Source organism: Dermochelys coriacea, chromosome 4 (genome assembly GCF_009764565.3).
Source record: "Dermochelys coriacea isolate rDerCor1 chromosome 4, rDerCor1.pri.v4, whole genome shotgun sequence".
NCBI lineage: Eukaryota > Metazoa > Chordata > Testudines > Dermochelyidae > Dermochelys > Dermochelys coriacea.
This window is the reverse complement of record NC_050071.1, coordinates 65,150,275-65,175,305: the sequence shown is the minus strand read 5'-3', so window position 1 is coordinate 65,175,305 and position 25,031 is coordinate 65,150,275. Positions and strand designations below refer to the sequence as shown.

The window sequence follows — 25,031 nt, the reverse complement described above, 5'->3', positions numbered from 1 at the left end:
CGGAAGAGGAGAAGGACCTTGGAGTATTGGTTGATCATAGGATGACTATGAGCTGCCAATGTGATATGGCTGTGAAAAAAGCTAATGCGGTTTTGGGATGCATCAGGAGAGGCATTTCCAGTAGGGATAAGGAGGTTTTAGTACCGTTATACAAGGCACTGGTGAGACCTCACCTAGAATACTGTGTGCAGTTCTGGTCTCCCATGTTTAAGAAGGATGAATTCAAACTGGAGCAGGTACAGAGAAGGGCTACTAGGATGATCCGAGGAATGGAAAACTTGTCTTATGAAAGGAGACTTAAGGAGCTGGGCTTGTTTAGCCTAACTAAAAGAAGGTTGAGGGGAGATATGATTGCTCTCCATAAATATATCAGAGGGATAAATATAGGAGAGGGAGAGGAATTATTTAAGCTCAGCACCAACGTGGACACAAGAACAAATGGGTATAAACTGGCTACCAGGAAGTTTAGACTTGAAATCAGATGAAGGTTTTTAACCATCAGAGGAGTGAAGTTTTGGAATAACCTTTCAAGGGAAGCAGTGGGGGCAAAAGATCTGTCTGGTTTTAAGATTCTACTCGATAAGTTTATGGAGGAGATGGTATGATGGGATAATGGGATTTTGGTAAGTAATTGATCTTTAAATATTCAGGGTAAATAGGCCAAATCCCCTGAGATGGGATATTAGATGGATGGGATCTGATTTATTATAGAAAACTCTTTCCTGGGTATCTGGCTGGTGAATCTTGCCCATGTGCTCAGGGTTTGGCTGATTGCCATGTTTGGGGTCGGGAGGGAGTTTTCCTTCAGGGCAGATTGGAGAGGCCCTGGAGGTTTTTTTGCCTTCCTCTGTAGCATGGGGCATGGTTGACTGGAGGGGGGCTTCTCTGCTCCTTGAAGTTTTGAACCATGATTTGAGGACTTCGGTGGCTCAGATATGGGTGAGGTTTTTCGTAGGAGTGGGTGGGTGACATTCTGTGGCCTGCGCTGTGCAGGAGGTCGGACTAGATGATCAGAGTGGTCCCTTCTGACCTTAGTATCTATGAATCTATGAGTTCCAGCCCTTTCTGTTCACTGAACCCTGGTGATGGGCCATAAAGCCAGGGTCTGCAGGATGGCTGTTGTTTATAAACCCCAGACTGCTTCCCCAAGACTACAATCCATGCCTTGTGGCTGTGTCCCCGGTCTCAAAGATATTTTTATAGGAAAACTGGAATGGGATGTACCAGCTCAGGGAGCTTTCTTATAAAACTTTGAGGACCTGTGTGCCCTATGTTTGCATTTAGTGGCTCCTGAACAAGCCAGCAAAGAGGGTGGCATGGAGAGCAGGCTGGACAAACGGTGCTGGATCTGCAGTTACATGAATCCAGTGGTCCTAACAAGTGGCATATGTGGGGGCTGGTGGATGGGTGAGAGGGGGAGGAGGGAAGCAGGAAGGAAACTATAGCTGCTATGCTGACCCATAGCCTGGAGTAACTGCCTGCACCACACAAGGGTTTTGTTGTGGTTTTTGCTTCTCATCCCCTCACACTTCACTTATAGCCTGAATACTTGGGATTTATGGAGCCAATTCAGCAGGGGACATAAATGCATGGGCCTAACTTTAAGCATGGATTTCCATGCAACTCCTCTCATGCATAATGGGCTCATATACATTGCTGATTCAGAGCCTCTGGATACATCCACAGTTCAATAAAAGACTTGTGGCATGGCCACAGCTGGCCTGGGCTGCCTCAGAGCTAGGGCTGTGGGGCTAAATATTGCAGTGTGGACATTTAGGCTCAGGCTGGACCCCTGGGCTCAGAAACCCTGTGAGGGGGGAGCTTCTCAGAACCCATGATTCAGCCCGAATGTCTGCACTGCAGTTTTTAGCCCTGCAGCTCGAGCCCTGTGGGCCCACATTGATGACTCGGGCTCTGAGACTCAGTGCAGCAGGTTTTTTATTGCAGTGCAGACATATTCTCTGTGAGGGAAATACAGTTTGCCCTTAAAGCTGTCATTTCTGTATCTGCAGACTCACTAATACAGCACAGGTTTCAGAGTAGCAGCCGTGTTAGTCTGTATTCGCAAAAAGAAAAGGAGTACTTGTGGCACCTTAGAGACTAACAAATTTATTAGAGCATAAGCTTTCGTGAGCTACAGCTCACTTCATCGGATGCATTCCGATGCATCCAATGAAGTGAGCTGTAGCTCATGAAAGCTTATGCTCTAATAAATTTGTTAGTCTCTAAGGTGCCACAAGTACTCCTTTTCTTTTTGCTAATACAGCACAGCATGGGTTCACCTTTAGATGATGTTTTCTTTGCAGCCATAAGGGATAGAAATTAACTTTTATTTTTTTTAATCATAAGCTTAAATTCTGCAGAAGCAGAGAGGGGCTGCAAGGTAAGTGCTGGTTTCTCATTACAACTCCTGAGAGAAATGGAGACAGAGTGAGGCTGGGGAGAGGGAATAGGACAGGAAAGGCAACAGCAAGAGAGGAGGCAAGCTGCAGGATGTGAGCTGGTAAAAGCATGAAATGAAAACAAGGTACATTTTGAATTATGGGACTATAGTTCCATCACTAATTCAAGATGGTGGATTAAACAAAGAACCTTCTCAAAACAAAATAACATGGACAGCAGACTAGAGCAAGGAAGTAATTATGTGGCAAACTGGTTGCTGCTTTAACAATTACTGGCATTTTCAGTGTTGGACTGCATAACACCTGCAACTGTTGGCAAAGACGAATATGACTTAGAAACAGAAAAGCCAAAGAGAACAATGAAGACATCATATGATGCTTGAATTTCATAGAAATAACTGAAGTTTTGATTCAGAGATTTGTATCAGAATTGTTTGCAATGCACCAAGTTCTGCCCTGAGATAAGCAGCATTACAGGAATTCAAATGAGAAACGCTTAGATTGGCTTTCCTATTTTAATTTCTACCTTCAGATTTGTCAATAGACATGGTGCATCTAAGGTCCAACTGGAGAGAGATGGGGAGAAGCAAAAATGGGTAAGAGTAGAGTGGGGAAAGTAGGATGTGGTATTCAAGGTGTGTGTGTGTTGCTGAGAAATGCACACCGTATGCTCCTATTGTTGCTTCCCCCATCAAGATACATGTACAAGTAGCGTGTGAGACTATCTTGCTGAGCCAATTTAAGTTTAAAAATATTACTTCCTGTAGACCAGCGGTTTTCCTTTTGCCCTGGATTTCTCTTTGACTTCCACATACTGCCATCTGCTGCCCTGCCCCCTTTTTGCCCACATGCTCTCTGATTTTAGCCTGTTGTGAATTTTTGAGCTTTTCAATTTTACCATCCCCATACAGGATCCTTAGATGTACCAGACACTGCTTAACTCTTAAGTCCCTTGTTCCATTGCCTGAGACGTTGTAGAAATATAGCCTTACCATTTCAGTTTTATTGTCTTTCTAAATTCTTCCTCTCTAAATTTTAAGGGGGTCAGAATGCTGCACCCAGGTTGCTTTCACATGTCAAGATGTAGAACCATAGCACCCTTCCTTGGCTTTCAAATATGTTTATGGTCTCTCTCCCCCCTCCCACTCTGATTGGAGTGGGGCAGACAAATATAATATCAATTCTCCTTGCCAACATGCTGTGGTTTTGTTTCTCTTTGACAGACTGGAGAATTCCGTCAGGCTGCTGAAGATGAGATAACTCATCGTTACCAGAATCCATGGTAACTATTTATTCATTATTCTAGCAAATTCTATCCTCTGGTGACTAGCCCACTGTTGCAGAGATGCTTAGATTACCCTGATCTGTGAGAAGACCTGGGACAGGCAGAACAGTGGCACACTTAACCTTGTAGCAGAATGTACTGGCCAACTACATCTATTGTTACCAAAGAGATTCCATGAGTATCTACTGCTGCAGGAAACCCTTCTTCAGCAATGGAGCTGTAGTGACAGTGGCTAAGAGGCATGGTTTATAGTTAACCATTTAATTGATATGTTGTTATAAATGAATAGCATTATTACATAAATAGAACCAAAATAAATGTTAGAACTTAGGGAAAACTCTTTGGGACTCATAAATGCCACTGTCAAGAGAAAATCCTATTTTTCAGGTTACCTACCACTTTTCAGACAGTCCCTAATTTTACCTTGGCTTATAGGGTCTGTCACATTGATTGGTACACCATGAGCCGAGTTCGTGCTTTCTAAGCATTTCTTATTATTATTAATGATAATTTTAGGTAAAGTATGAGGGGGAGAAAGAGATTGAGATTTGTAGAGTTCTTTCCCCAAGAATAACCTTGCAGAGACTCCCAGCATCATAAAACTAGTCCTATTAGAATGAGGGCTAGGTTATCCCATTATGATCTATTCTGAAAAAGGGGCAGTGTCTAGTTATGTTGCCCTGAGAGCAGCTTATGAATCAGACTATGACTTGGAGTTGCAATCTGTCTCCAAGTTTGCTTTCCTGCTCCAGGGAGGAACTAAATTGCACTAGACCTGGCACAGTGCCTTCTGCAGTGACATAGCGCTGGCATGCGGGGGTCAAGCCAAGGCTCTCCTCTACTCTCTGTCCCATTTTTTCCTCTCCTCTCCCACCCACCTATGTACACAAGGTGGGGGGAAGTATTGATTCTCTGGAGACCACTTCCCCTCCTGTGTCCATGGTATAGGAAGGCCATATAACAGAGTCAGGAAGTTCCTTAGTTACCCTTACTCCATTTTGTGGCTACAGGCAGTTGATCATCTACTAGCCCTGAGTGACTACAGTTTCTTATGTTGTCCTATAAATTATAGGTACAAAGCCATATCTGTAATTGCTTATTTGGGTTAATACAGTGGAATTCTGTTGAGGTTGCTTTATTCTGCTGACAGGTTATAAAATAAACAGCTTCTTCATTACATTTTCCAAACGTTGGGAGCTAATGAAACATTCAGAGTTCAGTGTAGGAGGACAGCCAAAGCAGTATCTTTCAAGAAGACTTAGAGTGCTTGTCCATCTTTTAATGCATTCATAAAACATTCATATTATCAAGATTTTTGAAAACAATCCTTGTGTACAATGATTGTATAGGGATTAATATGTGGCTTGCTATAAAGAACATACAGTATTTACTTTTACCAGAGAAAGGTGGATGGGAAGGCAAAGTGACCTGAGTTTAAACACAATTAAACGTGTGCAATCAGCTAATGGAATGTCTCACAAAAGGATGCACTATTAGATAATTAAGTTATTTTATCTAGTATGCTGCAGGTCTTTAAAGCATGAACAAATTTTATAGGAACTGCATAAAATATTCAGAGGATATAATTGTTACAATTGGATCTTTTGCATATAGCTTCACTGCTGACCCTGTAATACCACTGACTCTCTAGTCTTATAATCAATACAAGGTTAACGAAGACATTTCTAAGTGGGGAAAAAAAAACAGTGAAATTCATCAGTGCAAGGACAATACTTTGATTATCTCTAGTTATTTCAAACCCAAAGTGTTCTCTAAGATCTCTTGCAGTATCCATTTTATATTTAGGATAGTTGGTTAGAAAAGGGTCAGACCCGTTCACTGGTGTCTTCCAGTTCCCTTTTCCAGCAAAACTATTAGAAATGTAAACTAGAATGATCAACTTTCATCCTTGACAATACTGATATCACAGTATTATTCAGGGTAATATCTGTGTGACTTTTATATGGTTTTCCAATAGCATGATGCAAATTCCATTAATAGCAAGTATAGTCCACTGTCTATCATTGCTATAGACTTTTTTGTCTCTCCTTTGCTGACTCTTCTTGAATTACACTACTCAATACAAGATCATATCAGAAATTCTTTCTGAAAGAGTAAATTATTTGGAAGAGAATGTGAAGTCTCCAATCATAAGAAGCAGACCCAAAATCCTCACTCATCCAAGCAGGAAGTAGAAGAAATGACAACACAAAGGCTGCATTTCAGCTGGAGAAAAATGACCGAGTTGCAGATTTCTGATTCAAATTTGGATTCATATCTGAAGTTTCTCAAGGATTTAAAGGGTGATCAGCTCTGATGCCGTGGTTCCAGCCCATGAAGGGAAGTAGATTATATATGGATATTATACATGAATATCATAAGGAACTCACTAGCTTATTACTCTGTGTCTTCCCTGAAATCTAAATAAGATGGAGGGGGAAGGATGTAGCCAAAGGAGAATTCTGTATTGCCTTGCCTAACATTTAAACAGTAGCAGTCTCACTAATGTAGCGTACAGGAAAGGGTAGTAACCCTCAAGAGTCTTAGGGGGATCTAGGTTGGGAGTAGAGCAAGTTGTGGAAAAATAATTCCGCCGACATCTTTAAAGAGAACAATTTCCCTCCCCTGCTCCCGTTTTGTCAAATTTCCTTGGAAAATGTCAACTTTTCATCCAAAAAAACTGTTTCATCAAAAACAGTTTGATAAAATATTTTGACCTGACCTACTTGGGAGAGAAAGTCAGAGGTTTATGTGAATAGAAGCAGCTGGCCAGAGACAGCAACCTGGCAGCTGGTTGCAGAGGGAAAGCTGCATGGGCAGACAGCCTAGCTGCTGCGACTGAAAAACCAAGAGCTGTGCATAGACACACCCTGTTGTTGGCAGAGCGCCTGCAACAGCAGCAGCAGGAAGAGGATACAGCTTAGCAAGCAGAAGGCATGGGACATGTGGATGGCATATGGACATGAGGACCTGAACCCTGGCTGAGCGCTCTTTCCCAGATCCAGAAAAGCACTTAAGAACACACTTAATTTTAAGCATCTGAGTAAACTGGGGCTGTCAAATGGTTTAAAACTGTGATTAATCAAGATTAAATTTTTTTATTGCGCTGTTAATAATGGAATGCCCATTTAAATTTATTATAAATATTTTTGGATGTTTTTCTACATTTTCAAATATTTTTATTTCATTTACAACACAGAATACAAAATGAGCACTCTACACTTTGTATTTTTTATTATAAATATTTGCACTGTAAAAAAGAAACAAAAGATAGTGCAATCTACAAGTCAAAGCATGAAGGGGCATATGAATGTTTAGCATATCTGGCACATAAATACCTTGTAATGTCAGCTACAACAGTGACACGTGAACACCTGCTCTCACTTTCAGGTGACATCGTAAATAAGAAGTGGGCAACATTATCTCCTGTAAATGTAAATAAACTTGTTTGTCTTGGTGATTGACTGAACAAGAAGTAGGACTGAGTGGACTTTTAGGCTCTAAAGTTTTACATTGTTTTGTTTTTTAGTGCAGTTATGTAAAATATAATAATTCTACATTTGTAAGTGCACTTTCACAATAAAGAGATTGCACTATAGTACTTATAGGAGGTGAATTGAAAAATACTATTTTTACAGTGCAAATATTGTAATAAAAATATAAAGTGAGCACTGTAGACTTTGTATTCTGTATTGTTTAAATCAATATATTGGAAAATGTAGTAAAACATCCAAAATATTTATAATAAATTTTAAATTGGTATTAACAGTGTGATTAAAACTGTGATTAATCATAATTAATTTTTTTAATCGAGTTAATTTGTTTTGAGTTAATTAATTGTGAATTAACTGTGATTAATTGATAGCTCTAGAATAAATCCATTTTTCCCACTACTCTATGGCTTAAATTTAAGCACATGCTTTTCTAATTAGGTCTGGAGTGCTCAGCTCTTTGCACAATCAACCTATGTATGAGTAAAGTATTTCTAAATGCATTTCTAACTATATTAGTACCTTGAATGTTTTGAGAAGGCATAGATACTATTGCTATGAAAACTGTCTCTATATCTGTAAGAAGAGGAACTCCTTGTAGCTTGAAAGCTTGTCTCTTTAATCAATAGAAGTTGGTCCAATGAAAGATGCTACCTCACCAACCTTCTCTCTCTTATATTCTGGGTCCAACACTGCAAACATCTGTAAGTCAGTCTTGGTTTGTGTGATTCGTAGAGGCTGTGTCTATCCTAAAATATCTTGCTGTGTTTGAGGTGTCAAATTCTACTCCACATCACCCTATCAGCCATTGTTCTCTTGCTTATGTGAAGGGTACAGAATCCAATATTCCTTAATAGAGAGTAACACTGACTCCTAATGAACCTGAACATTCTTTACTATAATGGGCACTGACACCGTTGATATTGGAGGAATAGTTTCAACATCAACAAGGGGTGAGGTGATTTTGGGTGAAGTGTGCCGTACTTGACACCCATGTGGTTGGATGTTTCTAGCACTGGCACAGCTAGACAAGAGCTGTCATTGTTCAGTTTGCATGGAAATGATAGAAAGGGAGAAGGTAATGCTTTCAGAGGAAGTGAAAGTGTTAACATTTGCCTCTGTTTTGTGCCAGTGAAGATACTCTGCATGAGTATAGAATGATGAGGCACACAGAAGACAAGGAGGGAGGAAGTGTTTCAAAAGTTGTAGGAAGTGCACTTGCTCAGCATACTGGGCATGGTACCCGTGAAGTTAGAAATTCTCTTAACCCTGGCAAAAAGAAAAGCAGAACACTTCTGTTTTATTCTTGCCTTCAGTTTTTTCTTTTATGGTTACAAGTCACTTTTTCCCATGTGGAAATGTGATTTGCATAAAATGGAAAATTTCTACTTGTCATATATTCATGATTTTGTAGATTTCATTTGTTTCATTACATAAAGACCCCTCCCCCCCCACACACACCTTTATTTTCCTTGGGGTGCAGGAAACTTGGCAAAAATGGTGAAATTTGTTTGTGGACAAATTCACATCTCCCCCCCCCTCCCTATCAATCAGAAAAAAACAGTATTTGCTAGTAGAAATGGTACATCTTTGTCCTATATATTCATGTCAATCTCTGTTTCAATATGCGAATACTCACAAAAGTGTTACAAAGCCCTGTATCTCTTAGCACTGTGTGGACATGCCTAATCAGACTGACTTGATCACCAATTATTGTAGTCTTCTGTTGGATTCTTTGAATCTGTACTTCAACATTACTGTGTATTATTTCTTAAGATATCTAAAAATGTAAACAATATGTAAACCTTTTATTTTACCATGAATTTCCAGAGAGTTAATTTTTGTTCTGGAGAAGAAGGCAAATTCCTTATATGCTTCTCAGATTTATGTCACTTGTAAAAGTTAAGCTCCTGATCTTGTTTACACTGTGTAAATTCAGAGTAACTTTATTGAATTAAGTGGCTTTCCTCTGAAGTTTCACTTATATAAATGAGATCACAGTCTGGCCTTGCTTTCATTCCACCAAAACTAAATATTATAAGTGTAAGATCATATACACGTATAGGCATCCAGACTTTTGGAAACTTAAGATGAAGCAAAAAGTAAAAGTAGGAGGGTGTTGTTAGAAGCCTGAAAGGAATTGAGCTGTATCACACACAGAAAATCCCACAAGTTCAATCTTCATTATGGATGTGGTGACACTCTCTTTGCTCTCTTGAGATGAGTATATTCCATAAAGAACTGAAACATGAACCAGTAGTTAAACTAGCACAGATGTTGCTGGCAATATTTGAAAGATATTTACTTCATATTATTAGTGATCAACTTTGTGATTTTGTAAGGGGAGTCCGCCTCATAATTTCCCACAAGACATAATATTTGACTACTTGGAAAGACCAAATGACTACATTGTAGGCAAGTTTTGTAACTTAAATATTTCAGACTGACGTAATTACTTGGCCCAAGTAGGCCTCTTCCCATGCCTTATACCCTTCCCCTCCCCCCCATCCTTGAGCCCTTAGCTTTTCAGCCTTTCACAGCGAATGCCACTGGCTGAGAGTTTCAGGGATGATCTAGCCCTGCTTTCCCTCTGTAGTTTCTAGAGCTCAGCTTGCCTTATTGCTTCCTTTAAATTACTTTAGAGACTTCTCCTTGCAACCTGAAGAAGTGGGAGTGGTATGACCACCAGACTCACAAGGTAACAGACATGGGGATTTCCTACACACAGACATGCACTTGTTTAATTAAACTGGGTCAGTTATTTTGATGCAAACTTCTGTGTGGACACACTTACATTGGTTTAAAAAGTGGTTTAGCTTGCTTGTGTAAAGCTAGGGTTAAACTGAGGTAAGAGTCTATACTCAAAGAAGCATGAATTTAACTAGCTTGCTTTAGAAATCACGTTGGTTAAGCTGATATAACTTTGTATTTAGACCAGGCCTTCAAGGGTGAAGGAGGGTGTTAGCAGTTGCAGCTTGCCTCTCTCTCTCTCTCTCTCTCTCTCCTGAGCCTCCTCCACCTTTTCAGAATGAAAAAATAGGGTATTCCCATATTACAGTAAAAGCCAGGCATAAGGGAAAGAAGTTTCTCCATGTCCTCTTTGCAGTCTTCACTCCCTGTATTATATTTCTACTCCATAATATTAATTCCAGTTGCTCTTTATTTATTAATTTCTCTATTCTAAGCTTCACCACAAGTCTTGCTCCCCTCTGTAACAGTAACCCTTGGACTCAGTGGCTATTGATCCCTGTCAGGTGACAGAGATCTGACCTCTTGGAACAATGGCTCATTTTGTGTGACTGAGGTCAGGAAATAAAGCTTCATCTCTTTCCAACAGTCCTGTTTCACACCTCTCACATCATTTTCCTTTTCTTAGCTTTCTAGACTTTGATCTGCTCTGTCCTTCCCCTCCCATCTTCTCCTTCCTCACTTTATCTTCTGCTAGTTTTTCCTCCCATCTTTTCTCCCCCTGCTTTTCAATCTATACCCTCTTTTCTCCTCTGTCATGTTTTGCCTTCCCTCCTCAGATGTCCAGCTAGTAGGGCCATGAGTGGGCTAGAGCTAGCCTGAAGAGCAGGCCTGAAGTCTTCACACCACCTCTCAGCTGTTCATAGGTTTATCGGGGACTCGAGGCACTTTTGGGCCTTGATGCACAACTGAGGTGGTTGGCAATGGAGAGGAGTTGTTGTAGGGAGAGTTGATTCATTGTAGTGTTCAAGTGTCCAGGGAAAGGGGACTTGGAGAGAAAGACTGGCTTGTTCCTCCCCCCCTTCCCATTTAAGGATGAAAATAGGCCAGGAGCAGCACCTGAGCTGGGCTGCAGGTTACTAGTGCTCCAGCAAGCATACAAGCCTTTCTAGGAACGCTGTAATCTCAGCCACTCAAGTGCTGAAGGGGTTGACTGCTATGCCTTTCTTGCAGGAGATTTCTCTAGTAGCAGGCCCACACTATACTTAAAGTGCTTCTGTTACACTGTTGTCAGATTTAAATTCTCTTGGCAAAGGGCATAGAGAAACTGATTCTGCTCTTACCCTTGTGTAATTCTGTCAATGTCAGTGGAGTTATTGCAAATTTACATTGGCACAAATGTCAGAATGAAGCCGATCAATGCTTAAATATTGATGTTTTATTTAGCATGTTGCATAATTACACATGCTGTGCGGTAATCAATAGAGTAGTCAGAAAAAAAAGCAGAGGCTTGATTTATACACACGTTGAGTCTTATGTTTTATCCTTCCTCTGTACTAAGTCTTGTCCATACAACCTTCTCCAGAGCAACATGTTTTATTTATATGCATCTCTACAGCAAGGGTTAGATGATAAAATGTCATCTTTACAGACTGTGAGAGCTCAAAAATCTCTATAACTTGCTGAAATAATAGGCTGATAACACTCCACTTTCTCTTTTTCATCATTCATCGGTATTTTCTACATCAGACATTCTGTAGAGCATGCCTGTCTCTTGTCATGCTGCATGCGGCAGATTGGCTGTGTAATTGTCAGAACAGGGCCAACTCTCTCTGCCAGCAGAGTCCACTGAGACTGGAAAACATGACAGTAAGAAGGCAACCACAGAATGATGTTTTTACTAACAAAATTGGAAATTAATATTTCTCTTTTCTATAGCACTCTCCATGAGAAGATCTGTAAGTGCTTTACACATATTAAACTTCATGGATGTCATCCTTATTTTAAATTAATTGTCCATGGCCACACAGAAAGGCTATAGCAAAGCAAGAAATAGATCACAGCTACTGATCACCAGTTGATGATTTTTAACCAAAAAGATTTCTCTTCCTCATTGCCTCTAAATTAAATGCTAAACATTAGTGTAAGAAATAGTTAATTGTGACTCCAACACATAATTACCAGATTGTAGCTGGCCCGTGCATTAATGTGCCAACATCCTCTATCCCCTTGCAATTGCTCCCTTATTCAGAGGCCAGTCACCCTTGCAGCTCTTGCTAGCCCTCTTTTCAATACAAACCACTGCAGAGAGGATAGGGCAGAGGCAGAGCCCCCTTAACACCAGCTGACTGAGCTGGCCAGTAATAGGGGTGTGAACACTGGATCCTCCTGAAAGGGTGCAGGGGGTGAGCTTCCTCAGCATGCTAAATAGCTCATGGAGTCATTGTGTCTCCTCAAATCGCCATGCTTTCTGGACCTCTCACTGTGGTAGAGCAGCTCTGCACCAACTCTCATGCAGGACCATGCTTTAATGGCACAGTCCATCCCAAACTATTCTAAGCCACAAGCTGTCAACTATAGCCAGAATTGGAAAGTAAAAAAAGATTTCAAAATGTGTGCCCCCTCCCCAACAAACAAGGAGCTTGACGACAACAGTAATGTATATCATACAACGTTTGCAAGTGCACAGTTCCTTTAACTTCTCTGTGACTCAGTTGCCCTTAGGGTAATCTTGGAAGAACAGGGATAATACTCAAACCAGCTATGCCCACATCCCTAGCATAGTTGGATGTTTCAATATTTCACTACTTTTAACTTCAGCAGATATTAGGCATCAGTTAACACCTACTTGAGGATGAATGGGGTTAATTTGCAGCTCTGAGTTGCTGTGCCTGCATACACTCCATGTAATTCTCACAGTGGCATTTGTTTCCACCTTTAGCTGACAGTAGTGCATTGGTTCACATTTGGAAGATTTCCTTTTTCAACTATGAGGCCTAAACTAGTTTTAAAAAACATGAATGGAAAAGGATGATTTTTTGTGTCCATTACTGATTCTCTCATCTACCTAAAACTGAGTTTTTTCCCCTCCTTGTGTTTTCCCTTCATTTTAGAAATATGAGGAATTACAATTGCTGACTTCCTACGGACTGGGTAAAAATAAGGCCCTCAAAATAGGCAGAATTGCAAGCTGCAGCTTAGCCCTCTTTTCAAGGAAAGGTGTTAGGAGAAAACTTTTTTGTGAAAGAGCTAACTGCCTGTTAGAAATTTGAGTTGAACAGATTTGTAATACTGAAACAAAAAGTTTAAATAATCTGACTTAACATCCCTTTCCTTTCCAATTGAGAATTGGAAAGTTGAGAATTGTGACTTCAGTGTTGTAACTTAAGTTTCTCTCCTGTGATGTTACTAACACATTATTCCAGAGAAGCCTGTAGCAAAAATAGGGATGTTTAGACAGGATAGTTCTAAGAATTTTTTTTTAATTATATATAAAAACATTCAAAAGCCTTAGAGGCCATAAGAATTTTTTTTTAAGGTGACTCCAAAACAAAGTTAAAATTGTAGTTTCTTTCATGAAAAATGGCTCTAAAAATGGCATTATGGGATCCCACGTTAATGGCCTTTAATTTCCAAATCAAGTGTGCTCAGTTTTTAAGTGAAAAGATGATTTTTCTAATTGCCAGTAATAAACATTCTGCAATTAAATTCAGTTTTCAGTAACATATGCAGGGTCATAAACAGGTTTGCACAGGGATAGGTGATACTTAAAATTGTTTGCTAACACATGTGAAGGAATGGAAATCAGCTCCTTCCATATTAGCTGTGTTGACTCTGCAGGGCTAGCTGGTGTAAAAAAAACAAACCAAAACAAAAAAAAATATCGTTAAAATGTATATTAAATCACTGAAGCAAGCAGACACTACAGAATACACATGAGTAAATCTGTTGACTAGGAGGATGCTAATTTTACAAGAGAATTGTGCCTTCAGTTCTGCAGAAACTGATTGGGTCACCAGAAAATGCCAATACTTTCTACCAAAAACAAACAGACAAACCATTGGCTTTATCTAAGCCCTGGCTGGCCTGTTTGTAAAACAGATTAATATTATTTAACTACCGTCACAGGGAGTTTTTGACGTTCAATTAATATTGGCAAATGCTTTGACATACTCTGCTGCAAATGAAAAATATAGTACTGTATATTAAAAAAACTTACTAAAATGATAAAATCACTCATAACAAGTTTTTAAGTCCCATGAAAATGGGAAATGTATTATTCATATACTTCTAAAAATAAAATACCTAATTCTCTTGAGGAAAAAAAAAATCACCTAGTCTCTTGTTCAGAAGGAAAGTAGTTTTTTTTTTCCCCCTCTACTTTTGGTAGCTCACATGCTCCTGTACACCATTTTGCAGTGTTTAGATTCTTCGAACGTACTTCCATTTCTCAAATACCTTAGATTTCCCATCCACATTCCTATTGTTCTATTCCCAGAGGGAGTTTAAGGGGCATCTCCATAGCATATATATGAGGTTTGCGTTCTTTTCTCCGCATTTCCAACATGTCATTTTTTGTCACTTCTGCCTTCATTCTGGACAGTTTCCAACTGGACAGTTTCCAACATGTTTCAAAAAATTTCCTGCTGGACTTTCAGCCTTAAATCAGGGCTGGATTTATTGCACAACTTGATCCACAACCTAATATTAAATAGAACAGTTCAAATCTCTGCTCCTTGTCTCTGGTATGCAATGTTGTTGTAGCCATGTCGGTCCCAGGATATTAGAAACACAAGGTGGATGAGGTAATATCTTTTATTGGACCAACTTCCGTTGGTGAGAGAGAAACTTTTGAGCTGACACAGAGCTCATAGTTAATGAGAGAAAATTTTGTAGATTGAATTTTGTAAATTTTAGTCTTTTCTATGATGTTAAAGCAAAGGGATGGATGCTCATCAGCATGGACTGGGTGGGAATGTTACACTACTATAATATTCATTCTTTCCTTCTTTGTGTTAGTAATAGGTGAGATTTATTTAATTTAGAAAGAAAGAATCCATCTTTATCATTGCAGGTAGTGACATCTATAGGTAAGGATTCTAAATACTTTCCATTATGAGGCCCTATTTTCAGTTCTTATAAATTTGCCAAACAAACCTTTCAAGTTGAAATTTTCAATGCCAGATGTCTGTCTCAAATTGTTTTTTTAAGCTTTAGCTAAAATAGTTCTGATATTTCTCAGACTGAGGTTAGGGAAAGAATATTTTTATCCATGTTAAAAAGAATTCTTAACAGTTTTACTGAGAAGCTCTAGCAGCTCCATGCTTTGGAGCAGGGACCTGAAATTTGGCAAGGGGTAGTGATGGTTTTCAGGATGCGCTTTGATGTTCCTGTGAAAATCTGCCTCAAAAATTTGACCAAGTTATAAACCTTTTGGAAAATACTCACTAGAAACTTGTTACAGTTTGGCAACTAAATGATCTGGAGATTCCATCTGCCCTGAGGATGCTCCATCGCCTCACAGCTCCTACATGCTAACCAGACTGCATATGAGCCATTGGCACAGAACAACTCACCATACTCCAGCCCAGGGCTGCAGGGACTTAGGTGAACTTTCCCTGCAATTGCTCCTCCTATCTGTTGGGTGCAACTGGGTACTGCAATTCAAAGCAGGGAGACTCTTCTGTGTGCTCAATGCTACCCCTGGCTAGAATGCAGAAAGGGCTTCAGAATGGAAAGAACAAGGATGTGAAAGAGACAAGGCAGGGAACCAGGGGCAGGAGCTCAAGAAAAAGGGAGTGGATAAGCCTTGGGCAAGCATGGAGTTAGGAGTGTAAGTGGAGAGACTGGGCATGAACAGAGGTGGATAGAAGACAGGGACAGATAGGAACAATCTGCCTCAAAGTGTGTGTATGTGGGGGGGCGGGAGTTATAAGGATAGAAGGAGGGATGGGACAAGGGCAAGATTTGGGAGGGGGGAAAATGGATAGGAGCCAGAGAGCACAACACCAGAGGCGGGGACAAGGGGACAGGGAGAGGCTGGGCAGGGGTAGGAGCAAAAGGGTCTGTAATAAGTAGAGTACACTCCCCGCAGAATCTGGAAGTGAACCTCTTATTTCCAAATCTCACTATTCCTTTGGCATAGTGTGAAGCCCACTGGCAAAGGGTGTGTCTCCATCCTTCTCTCTTATGCATACTTGACTTGGCAACCTTAGTTTTCTTTTCACATAGTGTTGGGATGTAAATTAAACATTTACATTGCATTAGCACCTCAAAGTCACAACCAGGTTGGGCCCCATTATGCTAGGTAGTGTACAACACATAATAAATGGCAGTCCCTAGTACAAAGTCTAAAAATTCTAACGTGAGATGATTGGTTTGTGAATATGAATTGTTTATCCATCTAGGGAGGGGTGTGTGTATTTGTTTTAAACACTGGGATTGTCTATACAACGTTGAAAGTAGTAATCATTAGTACTATCTACAATGAAGGCCAATCTTGAAAGAGAATTAGTGCTGAAAATGGCAAAATTTTAAAGTAAAGCTAATTACCATAGCTCTGCTTCTGACATCTATACAAATAATGAGTTTTCAAATGGCATATGACACATCCAGATTGGTTCAGTAGGAAAACAGGTTTTGTTTTTTTGGATAAGGATAACCAGATGGACAAGGATTGTGTAAGTATTGGCAAAGTTAATGCTGTTGAAAGGGTGACAAAATGTGTTAAGTTAAAGTTGGATACTCAGCTTTTCATCAACATTAAATTAAAATTGCAATCTGAACATGCCACTCTATTTTGTAAGTTCATCTGCCAAAAAAAGAGAGAACATGAGCAGCAGAGACAAGACTATTTTCTCCTTTTGTGGATGTAATGAGTGCATAATGTACATAAAAAAATCAACATCAAGAACCAGATTTTTAGAATTTTAGAGATGAAATGCACATAGAAAGTGAGCTCATTTGCATGCCTAATTTACAAGCATATGGTAATATGTAAGCATGGAAATGGTGCATGCAAGTTGGACATGCCTTTTTCCCCCATATACTTTGCCATTATTATCCCCCTCAAAGTCATGATGGGAAATGGAAAAATTTGGCTTCAGGAATGGCTTAAAGCTGAGGATATATAATGCTTTGGTGATCATGGCCCCTCTGTCAAGACTGAAAAGAAGTTGGATATCATTCAGATGAAGCATCTCCAGGATCAAAATCATCCAGTGGCATGAATTCAAGTTGAATGAAGAACTCTGTCTTCTAAACTGACCAGGTCCTGTTCTCTCAAACGGTTGCCCAAGGCTCTGTAAGGTGCTACAGTCATCTCCTCCAGATGCCTTCCAATTTCCCCAGAAGAATCATCTTCAACTTTGACGCAATGAAAGCAAGATGGAAAAGATCCCCTGGAAGACCTAAAACACTATGGCTGGAGGACATCGTCAGACATCTGTCCTTCAGAGGACTTCTCTAATGTAATGTGCCAGGTTTGGCTCACAACAGAACATCATGGAGGTGCATAACTTGTTCAGTGGCCTTTCGACTGTTCAACCAACAGCATGAAAACTAGCCTTATTTCTCTCTCGGGAGAAATAATTTGAACAGAGACAGATTATTAAGCTCTGCATTTAGCTGATCTGCAAGCATGTACATATTTGAACAAGTATGTTAGATGGCAAAAGCACAGGTACATCTCCTGACAGATGTGCTACAGTTCTCTTAGAGCAATGGCTCTCAACTTGTCCAGGCTACTGTACCCCTTTCAGGAATATGATTTGTTCTCTGTACCCACAAGTTTCACCTCACTTAAAAACTACCTGCTTACAAAATCAGACATAGAAATACAAGAGTATCACAGCACATTATCACTGAAAATCGCTTACTTTCTCATTTTACCATATTATAAAATACATTAGAATATAAATATCGTACTCTACTCACTGCTGAGGCACTTCTTTGTGGCTACATCTGGGGACTAGCTCTGCTTACATTTCAGTGTATAGTACATAGAGTAGTATAAACAAGTCATTGTCTTGTCTTATGTCATATGACATTTTAGTTGTTCTGACTTCATTAATGCTTTTTATATAAACCTGTTGTAAAACTAGGCAGTTATCTAGATGAGATGTACCTGCGGAAGACCTCTGTGTACCCCCAGGCTTACGTGTACCTCTGGCTGAGAACCACTGTTTTAGAACTCCCAACATACAGCTCTGTGTTCAAATCCAGTTTCTAGCCAGACTAAAGTTTCTGAAATTGCTCCAAGAATCTGTAATATAAATTGTAACTTTTCATATATATAAAATTTGTTGTCTGTATATTCAGATGTGTCAGTTTAATACACAACCCCATGATTCATATGTCAATCAGCACTATCCTTGACTTGGAATCTCTAAGCCAAATTCATTCTGGTGTAACTATGGATTTCAGTGGAGTTACACTAAGAGTAAGTTTCTGCATCTGTGTCTTTTACAAAAGAGAGAGATTTGTGACATCAAAGGACCCCACTCCCCACAGCATTCTAATACAATTATCCATTGCATCAATCTGAGAAAATATGCTAATGATTGTCAAAATTCCCCCCTTATTGCTGTATCTGCAGCCTCCAAAAAGTATGTTGGATGCTTTACAGAACACAGACAGGTGCCCTGCCTTGAAGAGCTTACAATCTAATTTTAGACATGTCAAGATGAGCAAGAGTAAGAACACTCTGAAGGAAAGGAAAGACAAGGATTATAGCCAATAAGATCACAGTTACTTAGATTACGCATGTCCACATCTTGATGTCTTCATCATTATAATTATTGTTGATGCCCTTCAGTGGAATACTTCTGCAATGGCTATTTCAACCCCACTCTGCATAATCTCTGGTGGTTAACCCTTTCTGTAAGGGCTCACCTTTCTCTTTCAAATAGCACTTCAGCATTAAATCTGATGTTTACCTGTTAGCCACTTTTACAACAATAGACCCACTCCATTTAAATAGGCAATATGTGTAGTGGACTACATATCTGTAAGGACTCAATGGGGTATCTAGTTCAACTTGACTATAGGAAACAATGCAGCATTTAAGAAAATTAATAGAAAGTTACTGTATTTGAAATATTTCAGAATAGGTCAATATTTTCCTGACTAGTGGGAGATTTCAGTCAGGAGACCTTGGCACTGAAGTAGCTTTTGGAGGCTTCTTCCGAAGAATAAGAAAATAGGATTTGCTTAGCCTGCACTGCCTCTGAGTAATCAGAGGCCCAGCTGGAACCCATAAGCAGCTATCAGCTTTGTGCTTGTGATGTCACTGTGGCACTGGGAACATTTTTCACATTTTAGGACAGCTTGGATGCAGTCTGCTCGCCTAGGGAGCTTATTAAACAGTCAAACTACAGACAGTGAAGCCTTCCATTTTGCAAAGTAAACTTTTCATTTTGCTAGGGTGATCACATATTGAATAAGCCTTTCAAATGCAGTAGGTGCAGGTTTGGATTTTTTAAAATATCACTAATGCCAGCTAACACCAGATAAACCCGAGTGTGTCAGAGCAGATTACATTTAAAATGTGGAATCATACACCATCCATGGCAGTTTCTTCCTCCCTCCCCTCCCCCAGAGGTGACAGATTATTTCTAGGAAACATATTTCGTAGTTGTAAATATTACTAACTAATGTCAAGAATTCTGTGTAACACACTTAATATGTAAGCAGCATTTTAACCAAAGGAACTACACTATTTTATTTCAGTGTTGGCAGCTCTTAGGAATAATGTGATTTTGAATACTAGTGAAGGCAGTCTCAGAATGATGTAAAAAGAGAGAAGCCAGCCATATGGTACTATAGCTGTAGCCTAATGGGAGATACACTGAAGTACAAGCCCAAAGACCAAGGTTTCATATATACTTTGAGGGTGGGGTTGTAACAGGATCTCTACTCACCACTTAGGCACTTCCTTGTGATTACCTCTGGGGAATAGTTCCGCCCAATCCGACACCCCCTTCTGTCCAGGAGTTGCAGTGCTTCCTATCAGTCACTCGGGGTGCTCCTTCTTCATGGCTCAGATCTCTGACCAGGTCACTGTAGTTTTCCCCTTCTGGGATATCAAAGTCTTAGTGCACTGGCGATAGCTATGCCAACCAAGCTATGCGACTTCCCCAGTGGCTGGTAGGGGAATCCGAATCCACCCACTACCAGATTCTAGCCCAGGGACCCTTGGATCAGTGGCAAAGGTTTGCATCATCCTTGCTGCCATATCCCTGGACCGTTTCCTATTCCACCTTTATCAGGCCTCCACTCCACCCATCTTCTGGGTAAACCTTTCCTTCAGGGCCAGGATCCCAGGGCTTCTACTCTTACCCAAGGTTTCTGCCTCTGGCACTCTTTCTCTTTCTCCAGAGAGAAATTGCAGGTTTCCACACTGCAGCCTTCTTCTGCCTCACTTCCTGGCCTTATACCAACCCTGCTGCTGCTGCTCCTGCTCAGCTGGGCTCCATGCTCAATCAGTGCTTGCCTCAAGCCTAACTCTCTCCCAGGTATGGCCTACCAGGTTATTTAACCCCATCTGAGCCACATTAACCCTTTTTGGGCTAGTGTGGGGTGAACACCCTATCACAGGATGTCACTGTCACTCATCAGTCTCACAGATAATTAAGAACTTGCATCTAACCACTTCAGCTAGAGCTCTACAGGGCTGGCCTTACCATGAGGTGAACTGAGGTGGCCACCTAAGGTGCCAGACTGTGAGGAGGTGCCACTAGGACCCAGAGTGTAAAAAATTGTGTCTGCAGCTGATGCATATGTATTCTCTCTGCTGTGCTGGAGGAAGGAGGGCACAAGAGACATAACAGGCAAGCAGGAGAAAAGGTGAGAGGGAATAACAGAAAGCAGCCTGGAGAGAGAGAGGAGGAGCAGCCTCTTATGTACCTCTCTAGCACCCCCAGGAGCCTGGACTGATTAATACCAGCATCTCAGGGAGCTTCCTGTTTCCTGCTGCTTCCCTGAACCCACTTGAGGAGAACAGGCAGTCAACTGAAGTAGTAGGAGCCAGTTAGGCCCTTAAGACGTGGATATCTTCCCTCACTCAGGCCCTGCTACCAGCCTGCTTATTTGTCCCCTTCAATTGAGTGTTGAGAGCCACTATAGCTGGTGCAGAACAGCAGTCATGAGTGAAAGAAGAAAAGGCCCCTCTGGGGCAGCATTCAGAAAAAGAAAGAAAGCAAAGGAAGCTTTTCTATCTAAGCAGGAAGGAGCTCTCCTGAGATACACAGATACAAATGTTCACGGTGAGCCTTCCAGACCCAGTGAGGATGTGAGTGGTGAGGAGATGCCTGATCTTCCAGTTAGTCAGAGTGCAGGTGACCTGGCAGCTAATGCAGCCTCCATATCTCCATCTCAAATGGATGTAATCATGCACATTCCTGAAGTGTAGATCAGAGAAGAGTGTGGTGGAGGTGCAAGAAACAGCTGCTGCTGAGTTTAGTTCCTTAAGTCTAGATGATACAGGACTGTGGACACACTTGAGCAGTAGCCTGAGGGACTTCCTTGTACTGCATGGGCCACAGCAAGTGAAAGTCTTCATGTTCCCCGAAGACAATGAAAATAGATGTTTCCATCCAACACATTACTGGCGTGAAATCCCCAATGGTGACAAAGTGGAGAGATCATTGCTTATGTACTCAAAAACCCAGAATGCTGCATACTGTTTTTGTTGCAAACTCTTCCAGTCTAATGTTCCAGCCACATTGGGTTCTACAGGAACAAAGGACTGGAAAAATCTGGGTAGAAATCTGGCATGGCCATGAGAAGGCAGCAGATCACCAGAGAGCATTCCATAGGTGGAAAGAGCTTGAGATGAGACTAAGGTTAAAGGCCACTATAGATGATCTGCATCAAGAGAAGATTGCATCAGAATCTTTTTACTGGCAAAATGTTCTGAAAAGACTCATTGCCATTGTGAGAATGCTTGCTACCCAAAATCTAGCACTGTGTGGCACTTCAGTTCAGCTGTATGTGCCAAACAGTGGAAACTTCCTTAAAATTGTGGAGCTGATGGTTGAGTTTGATGCTGTACTCCAGGAACATCTAAGAAGAGTCACCACCCAAGAAATGTACACACACCACTACCTTGGAAAAACAATTCAAAATGAGATCATACAGTTACTTCAGACGGAAGATTGTGGCAGATCTGAAGTCAGCAAGATATTACTCTGTTGTTCTGCTCTGCACACCTGACATCAGCCCTACGAAACAAATGACTAATGGTTTGGATGCGTTTTGTAACAACAGAACCTAGTGAAAATGTCCCTGCAATGGTGACTGTCAGAGAGCATTTTCTAGAATTTATTGACATTGATGATACTACAGGAACTGGTATGACAAATGTGCTTCTTAAAAAGCTGGAAGGTACAGGAATTGCGATAGCTGACATGAAAGGTGCCAACGATGAGAGGTGCTACAATAATGCTGCCAACATGAGAGGAAAGAACAGAGGAGTGCAGACACGGATCCAAGAGTTAAACCCTCGAACTTTTTTTGTCCCATGCAGGTTCTCATTCATTGAACTTGGTGGTCAGTGATGCAGCATCAGCTTCTAGTGAGGCTGCTGAATTTTTTAATTTAATTCAAAGCATGTATGTATTTTTCTCATCAATGGCAAATTTTGAAGCAACATCTGTGAACATCCTCTCTGACACTGAAACCACTGAGTGCCATACGATGGGAAAGTCGAGTGGAGGCGATAAAGCCTATGAAACACCAAATTGGGAAGATAGATGATGCCATAGTTACCATTATGGAGGATAATGCTATGACAGGAACTGTTCATGGGAGAACAGTGGCAGGGGAAAATGGAAAAACCAGAAACATACATAACTTCAAATTTCTGTGTGGTTTAGTTTTGTGGCATGACATACTGTTTGAAATAAATGTTGTAAGCAAGAGACTCCAAGGTGTTGACCATGATATATCTGGAGCAATGGAACAACTGGACAAAGCAAAGTCATACCTACAATCTTACCGGTCAGATGAGGGATTTCAAAATGTTCTGAAGAGTGCACAGAAGTTGGCAGAGGAACTTCACACTGAAGCTATTTCCCCACCCATTCAAGAATACAAGAATCACCAAAGATGACGACATTTTGATTACGAGGCCCAGGATAATCCCATAAGAGACCCCAAACAACAATTCAAAGTTGAATTTTTTAACCAGGTGCTAGATTGTGCAATACAGTCAGTTGAAGAACGTTTCATGCAGTTCAAGGAACACAGCAGTATATTTGGGATGTTGTATGATCTTCCAAAACTCCTCACTATACCTGAAGAAGATCTACACCAGCAATGCACGGTACTAGAGACAGCATTGACACATGATTACATGCGCAATATTGATGTGAGTGATTTAGGTGATGAACTGAAAGCCCTTTCAAGATACATTTCAGCAGGATCAACTCCAAAGGCTGTTCTGGAATATATGTGCACAAATAAGATGACCACCTTCTTTCCAAATGCTTTTGTTGCTCTGCGCATACTTCTAACGCTTCCTGTAACAGTTGCCAGTGGAGAACGCAGCTTCTCCAAGCTGAAGTTAATAAAAACACATTTACGCTCCACAATCACACAGGAGAGGCTGGTCGGCCTTGCAAGCATCTCAGTAGAGCATGAGCTGGCCCAGACTGTGGACCTTCAGGAAGCAGTTCAAATCTTTGCAACCAAGAAGGCACGGAAAGCACCACTTTGATTATTCAAACAGATTAAAATGCCAGTGTTTACTATAAAGACAAGAAAAGTTACATATGCTGTTCAGGCGTTTGAAAGTTAAGTGTTACTTAAAAATTTTTGAACAAGGCATTTTAAGTTGCAAGTTCTCCTTTATTGGGGTAGGTAACAGAGCAGTACCATGAGAGGAGTAGAACAGGAAGAAGGCAGAATTGAGACCTTTCAAAGTTTTGGCCCAAGCGAGGGGGCATGGGGGCACCATTTGAGCTCCCGGCCTCAGGTGCCAAAATGTCGTGGGCCGGCCCTGGAGCTCTAGGTACTATTTCAAACTCTAATATACAAGAGCCAAGTGTCATCCACATTGCTAAAGGCTTTTAGAAGAAACATGCTAGATTAGGTTCCTATGTAATCCACACTAATACAGTGTCACCTCTACAGCTAGAGCACATATAGAAGCTTATGACCCTGCTGGGACTTCCATGCTAAGAGAACTGCTTCTTTAGCTCAAGTGGGAAAGATTAATAATTTATATCCACATGTCTGAGGCAGAAGGCCCAAACGTGGCTATTGTTACATTTGGCTGTATTGCCTGTAATTACTAGACCACAATCTGCTTCCACAGTCATGAAAAAAACCCAGGCCTGATGCCCAGCGTTCCACTGCTATCCCTCAAAGAAATATGTAATGCACTGGCAACATGTGTTGTCTTCGCCCGTGTGGGCTGATTCATGGAGAGGTTAACACCATCCTTTCCCCTTCCCATCAATAGCTCCTCTAGTTGAGGTGTAAGACGTCTGTACTGTAGCTCTGAAGGTTGTGGGTTCAAGCTGTGGTGATTACCTGTGAATGAAAAAAATATACATATTTGTGCAAAAGATAGTATAAGGACCTGCATATAGTATCAGATGATTTGCTAATATTTATTTTACTTCTGCATTTTTAATATTTGTGTGGGGCTAAGGGGAGCTGTACCTTTCAGAATAAGGTGTGGCAGACTGTGTTTGAGTCAGAGAGCAATATTTGGGAGATTTTGCCATTATGTACAGACACTAAAAATACCCTGCCTGTGTCAGCTCCAAAAAAGGCCAAGCTTGATTTAATATATAAACTTATCAATCCATATGTTCAAAGGTGTACTGTTAGCAGCAGGACAGGAGTCACTGTGAATGAGCCAAAGAGAGTCTTCTATCTATAGGTCACACAGTCTAAATCCTGCAACCATCAGCAGGGATTAAACATTGTTGCAGTCTAAGGGATGCTTGATGGCAAGGTCATCGAATATAGAGACCAAGTCCCAACTCCAGCTCCCACATCACAAACTCCCTGTTGTACTAGATTGTAAGCTTTTTGAGACAGCAATTCTCCTGCTTTTGATTGATACAGTGCCTACCATAATGGGGCATAACCTCAACTTGGTCCAGTTCTCTAGTGAGAGCTTCTACTGTAGGGGGCCAAACCCCAGACCTTTGC

The 25,031-nt window shown here is 40.8% G+C and overlaps 1 protein-coding gene across 1 annotated transcript in view; it reads left to right on the top strand.

Annotated features, from left to right (window-relative positions):
- Positions 1 to 25,031, top strand: part of C4H4orf45 (chromosome 4 C4orf45 homolog) — a 76,302-nt gene that overhangs the window by 30,081 nt on the left and 21,190 nt on the right. The window contains exon 3 of the mRNA XM_043513247.1: positions 3,626 to 3,684. Coding sequence (XP_043369182.1) covers positions 3,626 to 3,684 — 59 coding nt within the window. The remainder of the gene's footprint in view (positions 1 to 3,625; positions 3,685 to 25,031) is intronic.